Source organism: Bubalus kerabau, chromosome 10 (assembly GCF_029407905.1).
Source record: "Bubalus kerabau isolate K-KA32 ecotype Philippines breed swamp buffalo chromosome 10, PCC_UOA_SB_1v2, whole genome shotgun sequence".
Classification (NCBI taxonomy): domain Eukaryota; kingdom Metazoa; phylum Chordata; class Mammalia; order Artiodactyla; family Bovidae; genus Bubalus; species Bubalus kerabau.
The window spans coordinates 81,257,098-81,272,756 of NC_073633.1; the positions used below are offsets into that span (position 1 = coordinate 81,257,098).

The 15,659-nt window shown below is 38.7% G+C and overlaps 1 protein-coding gene across 12 annotated transcripts in view; it reads left to right on the forward strand.

Annotated features, from left to right (window-relative positions):
• The window catches only part of SYNE2 (spectrin repeat containing nuclear envelope protein 2), a 327,458-nt gene that overhangs the window by 242,871 nt on the left and 68,928 nt on the right, over positions 1-15,659 (forward strand). For all 12 annotated transcript variants that reach the window (XM_055538301.1, XM_055538305.1, XM_055538307.1 and 9 more), the window contains 8 exons: positions 3,108-3,304; positions 5,182-5,314; positions 6,584-6,766; positions 7,183-7,329; positions 9,280-9,456; positions 11,067-11,222; positions 12,765-12,917; positions 15,077-15,247. In XM_055538301.1, coding sequence (XP_055394276.1) covers positions 3,108-3,304; positions 5,182-5,314; positions 6,584-6,766; positions 7,183-7,329; positions 9,280-9,456; positions 11,067-11,222; positions 12,765-12,917; positions 15,077-15,247 — 1,317 coding nt within the window. The remainder of the gene's footprint in view (positions 1-3,107; positions 3,305-5,181; positions 5,315-6,583; positions 6,767-7,182; positions 7,330-9,279; positions 9,457-11,066; positions 11,223-12,764; positions 12,918-15,076; positions 15,248-15,659) is intronic.

Genomic DNA, 15,659 nt, shown 5'->3' on the forward strand with positions numbered 1-15,659 from the left:
ATAAGAACAGGTTCTAAATATTTTCAACAGAAACTTGAAATGCTTAGTTTTTACTTTAGAATGTTTGTGGTCAGAACCTGGTTGTGTGGTTAGTTGTGTGTATGCACTATCAAATAGCCACTTTAAAACTTCAAAAGCAGGTTTGTTGCCTGATCAGACTGGATGAAAAATGAAAATGTGAATTACTTGGCAGGGTACCACCATTCCTTGGAGGCACTTAAGCTCCTACAAAGAGCATTTTCCAGAGGCTGGAATGCTGTAGTTATGCTCTCTAGGTGTCTTGAAAGTTTCAGTTGATCTCTTTGCCATCTTCACATATTGAGCCAAACTCAAACATAAATCTGAGTCTTCTGGGACAAGAAGCTGCTCTTTAATTCTTTGTTAGCCTAGGGGTGCAGAAGGTGCCATCTGAACAGCTGAGAGAATGCAGTGGAAAATATAGCTTTTAAACCTCGTGGGATTAAGAAACAGTTCCCATTAGCCAACCTGATAGAAGCCTGATTATTTCTCCAAGAGTAGCTGTATACCTTAAACCAGTGGTCCCCAACATTTTGGGCACCAGAGACCAGTTTCATGGAAGACAGTTTTTCCACGGACTGGGTGAGGAGATGGTTTCAAGATGATTCAAGTGCATTATATTTATTGTGCACTTTATTTCTATTATCATTACATCAGTTCCACCTCAGATCCTCAGCCTTTACATACAGGAGGTTAGGGACCCTTGCTTTAAACTATAACCTGTGTTTCTGTTAAGCTTGAAATATTTTAAAAAATGATAGAATTGTTCTAAGACTTTTAGATACATCTGCCAGACTAAAAAAAGACGGATTATCTAGTGAAGCCCATCTCACTGACAGCGGTCCTAAGGTTGTTATCAGTCTTCTGTGTCATGGGGAAGTTTGTATATATCTTGACTGGGGGACATCTATGGGCTGGGTATATAGGGCCTGTCAGTTGTGTGACCTCTGGAGTTGAACAGGCCATGTTCAATGCTGGTGGTCACGTCATGGGCCAAGTGACTAGTGCAGCCTGACTCTAGGGGACAAAATGAGGAAATTAAAACTTCTCAGACATGGTCTAAAGATGAAGTGTCTTGCACTGAAGGCTTAGAAAATTAGAACCATTTATTTTTTTAAACTAACATTGAATAGTTTATTCTAGCCTGCAGACTCAAGCAGGAAGAGGGATTTGCAACTAGAGTGGTAGAAAGGGATTGGAGGTAGAATTTTTAGTAATTTTTTAAAGGCTTAAGTTAATTGGAAAATGGCAAATGTTCTGTTTGACCACAATTTATTTTTTAAGATTAAATTTAAGTAACTGTCAGGATATGTCATTAAGCTGAACCCAACTGCAGGAGATAATTGCCTTTAGAGAGTTCTCCTCAGGGGATCATTGTATTTGCAGTTTTGAAGAATTTTATTTTTCTTTTCATGAAATTGAATTAGCAGTGTACTGTTTTAATTTATTCTTCTGAAGTCCTCTTTTTTCCTCCCTCCTGAGTCCATATATTCAGAAGAATCTCAAAATGAACTTTTCCCCCTACTATTTGGGTCTAAAGAATAACCCCTACCTACCTAGCCCACTTCCCTGGTGGCTCAGACGGTAAAGTGTCTGTCTACGATGCGGGAGACCTAGGTTCGATCCCTGGGTCGGCAAGATCCACTGGAGAAGGAAATGGCACCCCACTCCAGTACTCTTGCCTGGAAAGTCCCATGGACAGAGGTGCCTGGTAGGCTACAGTCCATGGGGTTGCAAAGAGTCGGACACAACTGAGTGACTTCACATTCACGTTCACCTAGCCCACAAGGTAAAATGCTTCCAGGGGCCCAGACAAGAGAACAGAAATAAGGGCAGCTTAGTGGATGGATATTTGTGGGCTGGCGGGGAGAGCAATGGAGGCGAACCCTGGAGAACAGCCTCTTCTAAAGGAGCTTGCTATAATAGATCTTCCTGTTTTCCCAGAGTCACAGGAAATCCTGATTCCTATATAAAATTTCTTGATTTTCAGAGTAATCCTTAGGTCACACAAACCCTCTGTGCAAGCTCGCTGTGCCCTGAAGACTGTCACCGTTTTAGTTTCTAGGTGAAAGAATTAAATGATCAGTTCTAAATCTGTGAATTTTCATTTCCTACTGTATGTATAAGTCCATGCAGGAGATTGCACTAGACACTCTCATCATGAAAGATAATAATCCATTAATTATGCTCAGCCAGACTGCAAGAGTCTTGAGGATTAGGAAAGTATTATAGTTTCTTTTTTTTTTTTATTGAAGTATAGTTGATTTATAACATTGTACCAATCTCTGCTGTAGAGCAAAGTGTTACATATATACATTCTTTTGTAACATATATATTTTTTCCATTATGGTGTGTCACAGGATATTGAATATAGTTCCCTGTGCTATACATTAGGAACCTTGTTTATACATTCTAAATATGATAGTTTGCATCTGCCAGTCCCACACTCCCAATCCATCTTTCTCTTTCCACCCTGTCCCCCTCCTCGTCACCCACAGGTCTATTCTCTCTGTCTGTGAGTCTCTTTCTGTTTTGTACATAGGTTCGTTTGTGCTATATTTTAGATTCCACATATAAGTGATACATGGCATTTGTCTTTCTCTTTCTTACTTCACTTAGTATGATTATCTCTGGTTGCATCCATGTTGCTGCAATTGGCATTATTCCATTCTTTTTATGGCTGGGTAATATCCCATTGTATATGTGCACCACGTCGTCTTTATCCATTTGTCTGTCGATGGACATTTAGGTTGTTTCCATGTTTTGGCTGCTGTGAACAATGCTACTATGAACACGGGGGAAACATATCTTCCCCCCATTATAGTTTTGTCCAGGGATATGCCAGGAAGTATAGTTTTGTCCAGGGATTTGCCCAGAAGTATAATTTTGTCCAGGGATGATATGCCCGGAAGTGAATTGCTGGATCATTCTATCTTGAGTTTTCGGAGGAACCTCCAAACTGTTTTCCATGTTGACTGTGTGTTATTATTTCTTCAGTAGTCTCAACTGTAGGTTTTTCATGAGATATTTGTGAGTTGACTGGCTGATTTAATTTTAAGTAATTCAATCTATGACTTTATTTTTATTAGCAAATAAAAAGAAACTTGGATGAGAAGCATGCCCGGCTTTACCAGACTCTGAATGAAGGTAAACAGCTGGTTGCATCCGTAAACTGTCCTGAACTAGAGGGCCAGATTGCAAAACTGGAAGAGCAGTGGTTGTCCCTAAACAAAAAAATTGATCATGAACTACACAGACTACAAACGCTTCTCAAACATCTGCTCAGGTATGTTTTCTTAGGGATTGATTGGTGTCAGGTTTTGCTGTGGAATAAGACCTCAGAAGGGTTCTGCAGTCAGCCAAATTTCACATGTCATCCCCCAGTGGTACAATTTTTGATCATCTAAGGCAGTTGGGTCCCTCTTCCAGGCTAAATGGGATCTAGAGTCTCTGATGTTGGTTCATAGGACTCAGGATAATGTGTAATCAGTTTTCTATGGAAACTAGGAGCTATGTTATAAAATTATATACATATCACCTTTATGTCATAATGTTGCTCTTTCCTACACTCTTCCAAAATTCTTTTACATCTTAAAAATAATTTTAGCTAATGGAAGTTCTTCAAAGAATTTTTTTTTGCTTTAACAGCTCAAATCTTTTATGAAAAAAATTTTTATGACGTATACTTGATTTACAATGTTGTGTTAATTTCTGGTATATAGCAAAGTAATTCAGTAATATACGCATGTATTCTTTTTCATATTCGTTTCCATTATGGTTTACTGTAGGATAATGAATATAGTTTCCTGTGCTATACAGTATCTTATTGTTTATCTATTTTATATATATTAATAGTATTGTGTTTATGTTTATATGGCACCCCACTCCAGTACTCTTGCCTAGAAAATCCCATGGACGGAGGAGCCCGGTAGGCTGCAGTCCATGAGGTCACGAAGAGACGACTGAGCGACTTCACTTTCGCTTTTCACTTTCATGCATTGGAGAAGGAAATGGCAACCCACTCCAGTGTTCTTGCCTGGAGAATCCCAGGGACGGGGGAGCCTGGTGGGCTGCCGTCTCTGGGGTCGCACAGAGTCGGACACGACTGAAGCAACTTAGCAGCAGCAGCAGCAGCAAACTCCTAATTTATCCTTACCCCTCTTTCCCCTTTGGTAATCATAAGTTGTTTCCTATGCCTCTGAATCTGTTTCTATTTTGTGAATAAATTCATTTTTATCGTGTTTTAGAATCTTCATGTAAATGATTATCATATGCTATTTGGCTTTCTCTGTTTCACTTATTTCACTCTTGAACCCCTTGAGGAAGGTAGAAAACACATTATGTTTAACCTGATTCTCTTCCCTGCCCCTTAGGGGGCTGTCTTAACCTAAACAAGTTTAGACATTTACCAGAAGGAGAGCATTTTGCTTGGATATTTTCATTCTATCAGATATATCGGCACCCAATGAATAGCAATTTGCTGTTACATAGCTTAAATAAATAATAACAGCTTATAATAAATAAATGTTGGTTATATTTTTATTGTACACAAATCTATAGAGAACATTTGATGAATAAAAATAATCTCTTTCCTTACCTGTGGGTTTATTTTGGTATAGCTATCATAAATTTTTAAAAGAATATTTTAGACTTTAAAATGCCTCTTTGTTCTTGATTAGTCATTATAGAATCATAGAAAATGACAGAAGCATCAGATTTGGGGCCTGGAATGAAACAGGGTATGCTGCTAAGTTACTTCAGTCGTGTCCGACTCTGTGCGACCCCATAGACAGCAGCCCATCAGGCTCCCCCGTCCCTGGGATTCTCCAGGCAAGAACACTGGAGTGGGTTGCCATTTCCTTCTCCAATGCATGAAAGTGAAAATTGAAAGGGAAGTCACTTAGTTGTGTCCGACTCTTCGTGACCCCATGGACTGCAGCCCACCAGGCTCCCCTGCCCATGGGATTTTCCAGGCAAGAGTACTACTGGAGTGGGGTGCCATTGCCTTCTCTGAAACACGATATATAATCCTTTAAAAAAATCATGATTTTGTTCTGAATACCAGGTTTGGTCAACACAAGAAATCATACAGTGAAACAAGAAAATTTGTGGGTATTGCATATTGTTTCTTATTTCCTTTCTCTCTCGCTTTGCTCCTGTTAGTTATAACAGAGATTCAGATCAGTTAACCAAGTGGTTGGAGTCTTCTCAGCAAACTCTGAACTATTGGAAAGAGCAGTCCCTCAATGTGTCTCAGGACCTGGACACAATCAGAAGCAACATAAACAATTTTTTTGTAAGTTGTAATAGAATATGCTTGAATAATTATTGGTTGGCTGTAAATAACAGGGGAAAATTATGAGAGTTGATGTGTTTCGTCTCCATAACCTTTATGTGTGGATAAGGAATAAGACTTGGGCTAATAGCAGCTGTATTCTTCAGACTTAGAACTATTTGTTTATATTGTGATTTATATGTTTATAATACTGATAAGGTATATTTTTTAATTGGCCCTATAAAATATATATAAATTTAAAACTTACTCTGACATGGAACATGTTTCATAAGTGCAGAAAATATCTCTCCCACCAACTCCATCCCAAAACCTCACAAGATAATCAGTTCATAAATGTTAGTTAATAAATACATGGTTTTAAATTGTTCTTACAGAATTGATATTTCCACTAAAATGTTATTGTTCTGTTGTTTTCAGGTCTTTTTTTTTTTTTTTAAGAAAGAGTAGTAACTTTTGTAATATAAATTATACTTCCAATACCTGTTTGTCTTTTCTCTTAGTCTTTTCTCCACTTTTCATATTTTGTAGCTATCACTCATTTTGATGTTAAAATAAAAATATTTCTTAAATTTACTCGGAAAAAGCTTATAAGTACACAGGAATATTTTCAAATATTTTAGTTAAAATTTTATTGCATTTAATTCACTCAGTATGAACTTTGTGCTGTGTTCCATAGTTTCTTTTTAAAGTTCAAATGATTTGGCTATTTTTAAAAACAATAATCCATCAGATTATAACCCCCTTGAGGGGTAGAAATTTCATCTCTTTTGTGCCCCGCCATATATCTAATGCCTGGAACAGTGCCTGACATTTAGGAAAAATGTGTGTGTGCATACATGTGTGAGTGCATGTATACATATGTGCATATACATATAGATATTTACTATTTGAATTCAGTTATTTAGCTTTGAACTCTAACCAGTTATTCTGATTCTTAATTACTCCATGCCATATTTATATATTAAAAGTTTCTCTTTTTTATTATTTATTTATTTAATTTGGCTATGCCGGGTCTTCGTCACTGCGTGTGGGCTTTCTCTAGTTGTGGCCAGCAGCGTCTACTCTCTAGCTGTGGTGTGCAGGCTTCTCATTATGGTGGCTTCTCTTGTTGCAGAGCACAGGCTCTAGGATGCATGGGCTCAGTAGTTGCAGCAAGTGGAATCTTTCCAGACCAGGGATCGAACCCATGTCCCGTGCATTGGCAGGCAGAGTCTGGACCATCAGGGAAGTCCTTCAGTGTTTCTAAATTTTAAAACCGTTTGCTTTTAGGAGTTTTCAAAGGAAGTTGATGAAAAGTCCTCCTTGAAGACTGCAGTTCTGAGTACTGGAAACCAACTCCTTCACCTGAAGGAGGCTGATACGGCAACACTGAGAGCTTCTTTGGCACAGTTTGAACAAAAATGGACAGGGCTCATAACTCAACTTCCAGACATCCAAGAAAAACTTCACCAGGTGAGTATTCAAAGACCCAGCATTTGAATTAGCATCCATTTGTTAACGCACAACTCTTTTAAAATCATTTCTCTGACTCAATAATTTTCATTGACACCACCTTTTTTTTCTCTGGCAGCACTGAATATAGGTCTTAATTACTGAACTCTCCTCCAGTGGGATCTTTCTTAAGAGAGAAATCAGGCTTAATTACTTTATTTCCCAGTTTATCTGCACCACTGTGTTAGTTTATGTGAAGGTCATTGTCATTGTTTTGGGGTCACTTATTCTGAGCTTGAATGCTGGGTTTGTTTTCATGAGTAACTTGCATAATTATGTGGCATGACCTTTTATCAAACTAGATATCATCATCAGTGATGCCCTGATTCATTTTGTTAACTGCAGGTAATTAAATGGAAATCATTTTGTTTTTGCAGCTTCAGATGGAGAAATTGCCATCTCGTAAAGCAATCATGGAAATGATTGACTGGATGAACAATGTGGAACATCAAACTGAAGATGAAGACTCCGAGCATTCACTGAGTTCTACATCTCAAGTTAAAAATCTTCTTCAGAAGTACAAGGTAATTATCCAAAAAAAAAGCCAGAAGCCATTTCATGAAATAAAAAAGGCAAGTCTGTGGGGAAAGAAATACTGAACAAAGAGACATGTAGAATATAATTTAGAAAGGCTGATTTTATCAGTGGGGAATGGGATGGTGGATGATTCTAAAGAGAGAAGTTAGTATACTTGCTCTTATCCTGTCCTGATTCTTTTGGTAGCTCCCATTACCACAGTACAGAATCCAAGATTTCAACTGGCCTCTCTTTTCCTCTCCAGCCTCATCTCTTCATTTTTCCACGTAAACCCTGAACTCTGCCTGAACCAAGTCCTTTGTGGTCCCTCCACTGCTCCTGGGGCTCTCCCACTCATGTTTTTGTATGTGCTGTACCTTCGGCCTAGGAATTCTAGTGTCCCACTTTTAGCCATGGGAATCTTCTTAGTCATCCTTCCAGAGTCAGGTCAAGTGTCTCCTCATTTGGAAATCTGACTCTCCCAGCCAGATCAGTTTACTTTCCAGGATTAGGTATCTGCATGCTGCTATCAATAGTTCCTATCACCTGGTATTGTAATTATTGAGTTGGCCAAAAAGTTTGTTCCAGTTTTTCTATCACATCTTATGGAAAAACTGGAATGAAATTTTTGGCCAACCCAATGTTTCTTTACTTGCCCATCTCCCCACCTTGACTTTGCTTCTTGAGAGCAGGAGCCTCTCCTTTACCTTCCCAGCCCACCTAGCACAATAGGTATTAAGTAAATGTCCCTTGGATAAGAGAATGCCTAAGGAAAACTTGATATCCTTCTACAAATAGATAGGAATGTGGACTTCTCCATGATATTCAATTTCAAGTAGATTTAACTAACATTTAACAAGCCACATGCAAATACTTATTGTGTGCCAGCAAGGTGTTTGCCACTAGGAACACAGAGATAAATGAAGACTCTGGTCATTGCTTTCTAAGACATCATAGGCTAATAGATCTAGCCTCTGGTCTGGTAAAGAACCTGCCTGCCAATGCAGGAGACGTAGGAGATGTGGGTTCAATCCCTGGGTCAGGAAGATCCCCTGGAGGAGGAAATGGCAACCCACTCCAATGTTCTTGCCTGAAGAATCCCAGTGACAGAGGAGCCTGGCAGGCTACAGTCCATAGGGTCGCAAAGAGTCAGACACAACTGAAGTGATTTAGGACAGGCAGAAAATGAATGGCTTAAGCACAAATTTAGGTATTAGTAAAGATTTTCTTTTTAACTCCTATCCCATCCTAACTTCAGTGAGTAGTAGAATCTGTAGAGGGACTATATGTATTTTTCTCACGGGCCCTAGCAACCTAGCACATAGCTTGGTTTTCCCCCTAGATGTCTCCAAAGGAGGTGCTCGAACTTGCCAGGATAAACCCAACAAGTATTAGGCTTGAAAGAAACATGCTTGGCCCTAGGAGGGTGTAGGATTGCTCTAGAACTTAAAGTCATCCAAACTTGGAGGCTCCTGAGACAGTCCCCAGGGGAACAGAGAAGCTGCCTAAACTGGCACAGTTCCTTAAAGGTGTCCTGGGTTTTCTGAGAGTTTTAACTTCAGGCTTCCCATCCAGTCATTTCCATGAGCCCTCAGAATGACTCTGAATTCCAATGTAGCTCTCAGGAAACCTCTTACAGGAACCGCTTGGCAGATCTTGGGTCTTGATTTTGGTTCCTATGATTCTACTACCATTCATGGTGCCATCTTTGATTTTTCAGTCTGTTTGAAAGCCATGAGTCTCTCTGTTCCAGAAACGTGTAATTCCCAATAAGGTTCTCCACTCAAAGTAGACACCTGGTGGGGTTGGGGAGGGGTAAAATGTAAGTCCGGACAGGTGCCCCTTGATGACCCAGTGGCAGCCTGGGGCCCCCTACAGCACAACAAAGGGGAGGTCCAGTTCCTCTAACCTATTTCAGTTCAGGCGTTGGTGGTTTAATTTTGTTTTCTTTGTTTTAGGAGTTTAGAATGGAAATGGACTATAAACAATGGATAGTTGACTTTGTAAACCAGTCATTACTTCAGTTAAGCACCTGTGATGTAGAAAGTAAGCGCTATGAGAGAACAGAGTTTGCAGAGCACCTGGGAGAGATGAACCGCCAGTGGCAGCGGGTCCATGGAGCCCTGAATGGCAAGGTGAACTCATGGTCATATGTATGATATGGTCTTCGCAAAATTCCACTTTCTGAAAAATTTAAAAAGACATTTATGAGTCTTCCCTAGTGGTCCAGTGGTTATGAGTCTGTGCTTCCACTGCAAGGAGTGCAGATCCAATCCCTTGTCAGGGAATTAAAATCTTGCATGCTGCACAGAGTGGCCAAAAATAAATAAATAAATGGACATTTGTGTGGTTAACTTACAGTCAAACCTAATAATCATCTCAATTCTAGCCCCTTTTAAATCCAGAGCTTCAGCATTCTCCATTGGTGCATTTAAGAGTAGGAAATTGAATTAGGCAAGTGAAGATGAGACATGTTATTTAGGAAGACGTCAGGTATTGCATGAGGCTACTAAATGGTCAGAGGTTTTGACATTTTCTTTGAAAGTAGATGTTCAAAAGCAGCAAAGCTATTTCGGATTTAGGACTATAAAAAGGAAGAAAAATGTATATGACTTATTGTTAGATTTTTATTCCATGACTGAAAAGACTAAGGAAACCTACTCTTGGGAAAATATTTAATATTCATATATAATAGTGAAATTGGTTGATTTCTTTGTTGTGTACAGAATGCATACAAATAGATTTATACAATTAAGTTTAAGTACATGAATGAACAAAGAACATGAACAGATAATTTACAGAAGAGAAAATTATAATTAGCAAATAAACATGGGAAGGTTACAGCTTTGACAGCTGAAATAAACATTAATAACATTATACGCTTTCTAAACTAGAACAAGATAAAGATAAAAGCCCAAAGCTTTCACATTCATGCAGATAATGGCTTCAATACCTTTTTGGAAAGCCTTCAGAAAATTTCAAGAACCATAATAATCATCTTACTTCTTAAAACAGCAATCCACTTCTTATACATTTATCTAAAGTAGATAGTCCTTTGAAAAGGAACAGATATGTGCACAGAGTGTTCAACATTACTTATTCTGGTGAAAAATGTAGACTGCTTGAATTTCCAACTTGAGAGAAATATTAATAATTAATCATATCATGTCCATTTGATGAGGTATCGGGCAGCCTTTTAAGTGAATGCAAGTCATGCCACAGCAAGTGCCTGTGGCATATGAAAAGGAGTATTAAACTTTATATATACTGTGATTGTAACCTAATAAATATTGTGAGCATTGGAAATGAGAAGAATCACAGACTGAAAAAATACTACTTTATTAAGTTTATGCATTATTTGTGATATTCTTTATACTGACAGTTTTTAAGAGAGTCTAATAAAGAGAGTCTGGAAAAAAGAACATTTTCTTAAGCTTTACATATATCAATAGATGATGCAGTGAAAAAATATTGAGTGTTGGCAACATGAGTCTGTTTCCCAAAGATACTGTGGCACTCCAGAACTGCCAGTATTCTTAGCAGGTTAGTTTTCATTTCAAAAAGGAGATCGTTATTCTTATTTCCTGGTTTATGAATCTTTATTCCAAAAATTATTGGGAAATCTTATGCAAAATGTTGGAAATATGACAGGAAACAAAAGTATCCTCGTAAAAGTATCATGACATTCACATTTTAAAGCATGTAGTTGAAAATAAAATTTTATCTTCTTATTCATAACGGGTAGATACAACATTTAGAACAACTTTTGGAAAGTATCACTGAGAATGAAAACAAAATACAGATTCTGAACAACTGGATGGAGGCCCAAGAGGAGAGACTGAAAACTTTACAAAAACCTGAAAATGTGATCTCGGTACAGAAGACGCTCCTGGATTGTCAGGTGAGAAGGTGCATAGCTTGGGCTGTTAGTTACCCCTCCTCCCCCGGGGAGCAACTCAAGCTGCTGCAGTTTCTCAGGGTTCTCTTCCAACCCCCAGGTCCTTACTTTCTTATGTAAAACAGAGAAGTGTCCATGTGTTTTACAGAATTGCAAAATGCTATTTTTTTTTTTCTGATGAGCAGAAAAAGGTATTTTCGTGGTTATTGTGGTTCTTAAGAGATTTGAATGTTATTCTTAAGAAAAAAATGTTGGGAGTTCCCTCGCAGTCCAGTGATGGGGATTTGGTGCTTTCTCTGCTGTGGCCCAGGTTGACTCCCTGGTAGGAGAACTGAGATCCCACAAGCCACATGGTGTGGCCAAAATTTTAAAAAAAAAAGTTGCAAGGGAATTTTGATTTAGATGTTTTCCAATATTTGTGTTTTTATTAATTTATCTACTGTTTACAAAATTATTCTGTCTCCATGATTTTTATTATTTCATTCTGTTTCTTCAGAGGAAAGTGGTTTTCTTTTACCTACTGTGTAATGTGTTCTAAAAGGGGTGCTTTCCCCTTGGAGACCCTGTCTAAATCCCATTTGGATGGGAGCGTGTTGGCTGTGCCCTTCTTTCATTCAGTCATCATTCTCCAGGTCACTCAGTCTTTAAGGTCCCTCACCCTTCCTCCCCACTGCCCTGATCGTGTCACTCCTCTTGGGAGCTGTCCCCAGGTTCCTCGGCTTCTGCACCGCCTATACGAAGACATGACGCTCCTCACTGTTGGGTGGAAAGTCAGCTCAGACCCCAATTCTACTTAGAAGGTTACAGAATGATACTGGATAGAATATGGGTGGCAACACCACCATATGTGTTCATTTTCAGATGGTCCATCCTGTTTCTGACTACCCACTAGCCATTTCCACTTTTTTGTTTGTTGTCGTTCAGTCGCCGTGTCGTGTCAGACTCTTTTGCGACCCCATGGATGGTAGCCTGCCAGGCTCCTCTGTCCATGAGATTTTCCAGTCAAGAATTCTGAAACGGGTTGCCAGTTCGTCACATACAACTCCTGAGTGGAAACTCAGTCCTACAGCACCCCCAACAGGCCACCCTGGTTTCACTGGAGTTCTAAGTTATTCATGCCTGGGATGTCATCACCATTCTCCAAATGAGAAAATGCAGGTTGGGGGTTTGATGACTTTATGCTTGGTCCAACAGCCAGTACAGGGCAGAAATGGAATGGAGGCTATATCTCCTAGACTCTTTCTACTATTCCATGATGATAAGGGCTTGCTACTAGACTCTTCTAAAGTCTAGAGCCACATAATAACTGAAATATTATTGTAAAAATTATTATTGTAAAAATTCATCCTGTAATTGTGTAAATTCATATTGTAAAGTTTCATTGTGAAAACTGAGTGGCATATGATTAAAATGTCTTTTGTGTAATGTTATTTTATTATATATTCTAATGGCAGTTTTACTTGAAAAGTGCAAACTCCTCTTACCCTTATTAATTATTTTGTAATATTGCACAAATGAAAACCTTTTTCCCTCTGGCCTTTCCAGGATATAGAAAATCAACTTGCAATGAAATCCAAAGCATTGGATGAGTTGAGACAAAATTACCTGACTTTGGAGAGTGGGACAGTGCCATTGTTGGAAGACACAGCATCCAAAATTGATGAGCTATTTCAAAAGAGAAGCAATGTTATGAACCAGGTACTAGAATTCATTCAAAATGTACCATTTCTTTTCAGATATCCTTCTTTTATCCTATTTGTTGTTTATTGGTGAATACTTGCTCTATACCAAAACCTGAAAAATTGCTGAGAAAAATACTGAAGTGAAGTACAGAAACATATTTTAAATCTCATGGGTTTTTTTTTCCCCTTCTCTGGATAATCAGAGGCAAAATCACCAAATTCCCACATCTTTGGCAAGCTTGAAGTTCACTTGGTTATCTTTGTTTTGTCTAATTCACTAATACACTCAAAAATGTCTCCAGCCTACCCCCCAAACCCTACAGAGCAGCTGGCATTGTCTGCTGGTCAGATATACAGGAACAGCCATGAAGAAGCCGCTCAGATAGCCCACTCCCAGGGAGATACCCAAGGGTGGTGGGGTGTGGTTCTGTCCCAGGTAGCCTCCATTAAGCTGGAAGCATGGTCAGCATAGGAGAAGCTCCAGAGGTGGGGAGAAATGGCATGTGGTGAAGAGAAAGCGTAGGAGAGTGTGGACGACATCTGCTGATTGTATCAAAGGCGTGTCAAAGTCTGCATTTACCCCTTCCAGGAGAAGAGCACCAAGAGAAAAAGGACAGTCATCCTCAGACTCTTCAACTTTGACATCTCCCCACAATTGGAGGGAGAAACTGTAAACAGTAGCCTATTATAAGTGTGTCCTTGTTTCCTAGAGAGCCCTTGTTGTGGATTATTTGTCATTTACTGAAATCTACTTTCAACCATTTGTTTCAAGAGAGAATTGGGAGTAACCTCTATAAATGAAATCCAGAGGTAACCTTCAGCCTCATTCCTCCCCCAGAACTCAGGCAGGAAAGTAGGGATGAGCTTAACATATCTTTTGTGAGTCATTTGTTAACATATCTTTTGTGAGGTGCTGTGCTCACTGCCAAGGGTACAGTGATAAACAAGAAAATAAATGGTTCTTGCCCTCAAAATGCTTCAGCCTACAGAAGGATACCTGTAATAAAAGGATGGAGTGACAAGTGTTGGCAGGAAGATGAAGACGTTGAAACCTCCTACACTGCTGAGACTGTGTAGGTTTTTTCCACAAATGTCTGCTTTCAGTTCTCTTGGGTATATACCTAAGAGTAGAATCAGTGGGTCATATGTAACTCTGTACAGCATTTCACTTTCTGAGGGACTGGCAGATGTTTCCATAGAGGCTGCACACCTTTATGTTTTCTTTGCAATGTATGAGGGTTCCAATTTTCCCCTGGTCTCGCCAACATTAGTTTTTATCGAACTTTGAGGATAGCCCTTCTAGTGGCTGGGAAGTGGTATCTTGTGGTTTTGATTTATATTTCTATAATGATTGTGGATGTTATGTGTCTTTTCATATGCTTTTTGGTCATTTGTATATATTCTTTAGAGAGATGTCTATTCAATCCCTTGCCTATTTTTTAGTTGGTTGTCTTTTTATTGTTGCGATGTAAGTGTTCTTCTCTACATAATACCTAAAAATTTTTACACTTACATATTCTCAATTGTGTCAGGAATCATTTAAATGCTTCAAATTTCAACTTTTCATAATTACCAAAACACATTGAAGGATAAAATACAGCCACCATTGCATGTCCTCCCACTTTGCACTTGCTCATCGTTTTGGCCAAGCATGTTCCCCCTTCAATTTATACCTGCTCTGCAGGAGTAACTAGACTTAAGTGCCAGGTAACCTAGGGAACCCTTTACATTTATAATGCTTTACAGTTTGCAGAGCATTTTCACAAACACTACTTCTTTCTTTATGTTTTCTTTTATCTGTTCTGTGGATGAAAAAGCAGACTTAAGGATTAAATACCTTGCCCAAGGTCAGAAAGCTAACAGGGTGTCACTGAAATGTGAAATCTCAGATTCTGATTCCTCACTCAGTGTTTTTTCCCTGGTCTGCCGCTCTGTAGGCTGAACTCTCTCCATGCTGATCCTTCTGGTCTCAGGGCTCTTTTCCATTCACCTATTCTAAAACTTAACCTTTGATATTTCTTGTTCATTTACCCACCTTCAGTGAATCATCAAAGCTCCACTCTGAAATTAAAATACCTAACTTGGATACAGTGGTAGAGTCCTTAGAAGAGAAAAAAGAGATGAGCAAGCCTCTTGTTGATGATTTCCTAAATATGTTTCTACTTTTTTGTATAGGTCAATGAGCTCAAGACCTCCATGCAGTCTGTTTTACAGAAGTGGAAAATTTATGATAAACTCTATGATGAAGTGAATATGATGACAATCCGATTCTGGTACTGCATGGAACACAGCAAGCCTGTGGTTTTATCATTAGAGGCATTAAGGTGCCAGGTGCAGAACCTTCAGGTAAATTAACCAGATCTTGGCACAGTGCATTATTGGCAGAAAATCTCCAGTGGAAGAAAGCATAATTGAGGACACAGCTGCTGTTGTGTTTTCCACAGAGAAACATGAAACAATGTTTTAAACAGCAGCATTAAACATATAACTTGTAATTTCAAAATGAATTACATGAACCCAATGAGTGAAACTTTGTAAATACATATTGTGAGTTTTTCTTCATCTTTCATGTTCATATTATTTCACAATTTAAAGGTTTTAATTTGGGGGGTGTTTTGGGGTTTTTTTTAAGTGTACAATTTTAAGTTCTAGCCTCAAATGAAAGAATACCTTCTTGGTTTTCTTCCTCATATTTCTGATAATTTATGGCTGTCCTATTAAGGTTTGAGTGTTAATATTATTGTGATATAGTGGCAAG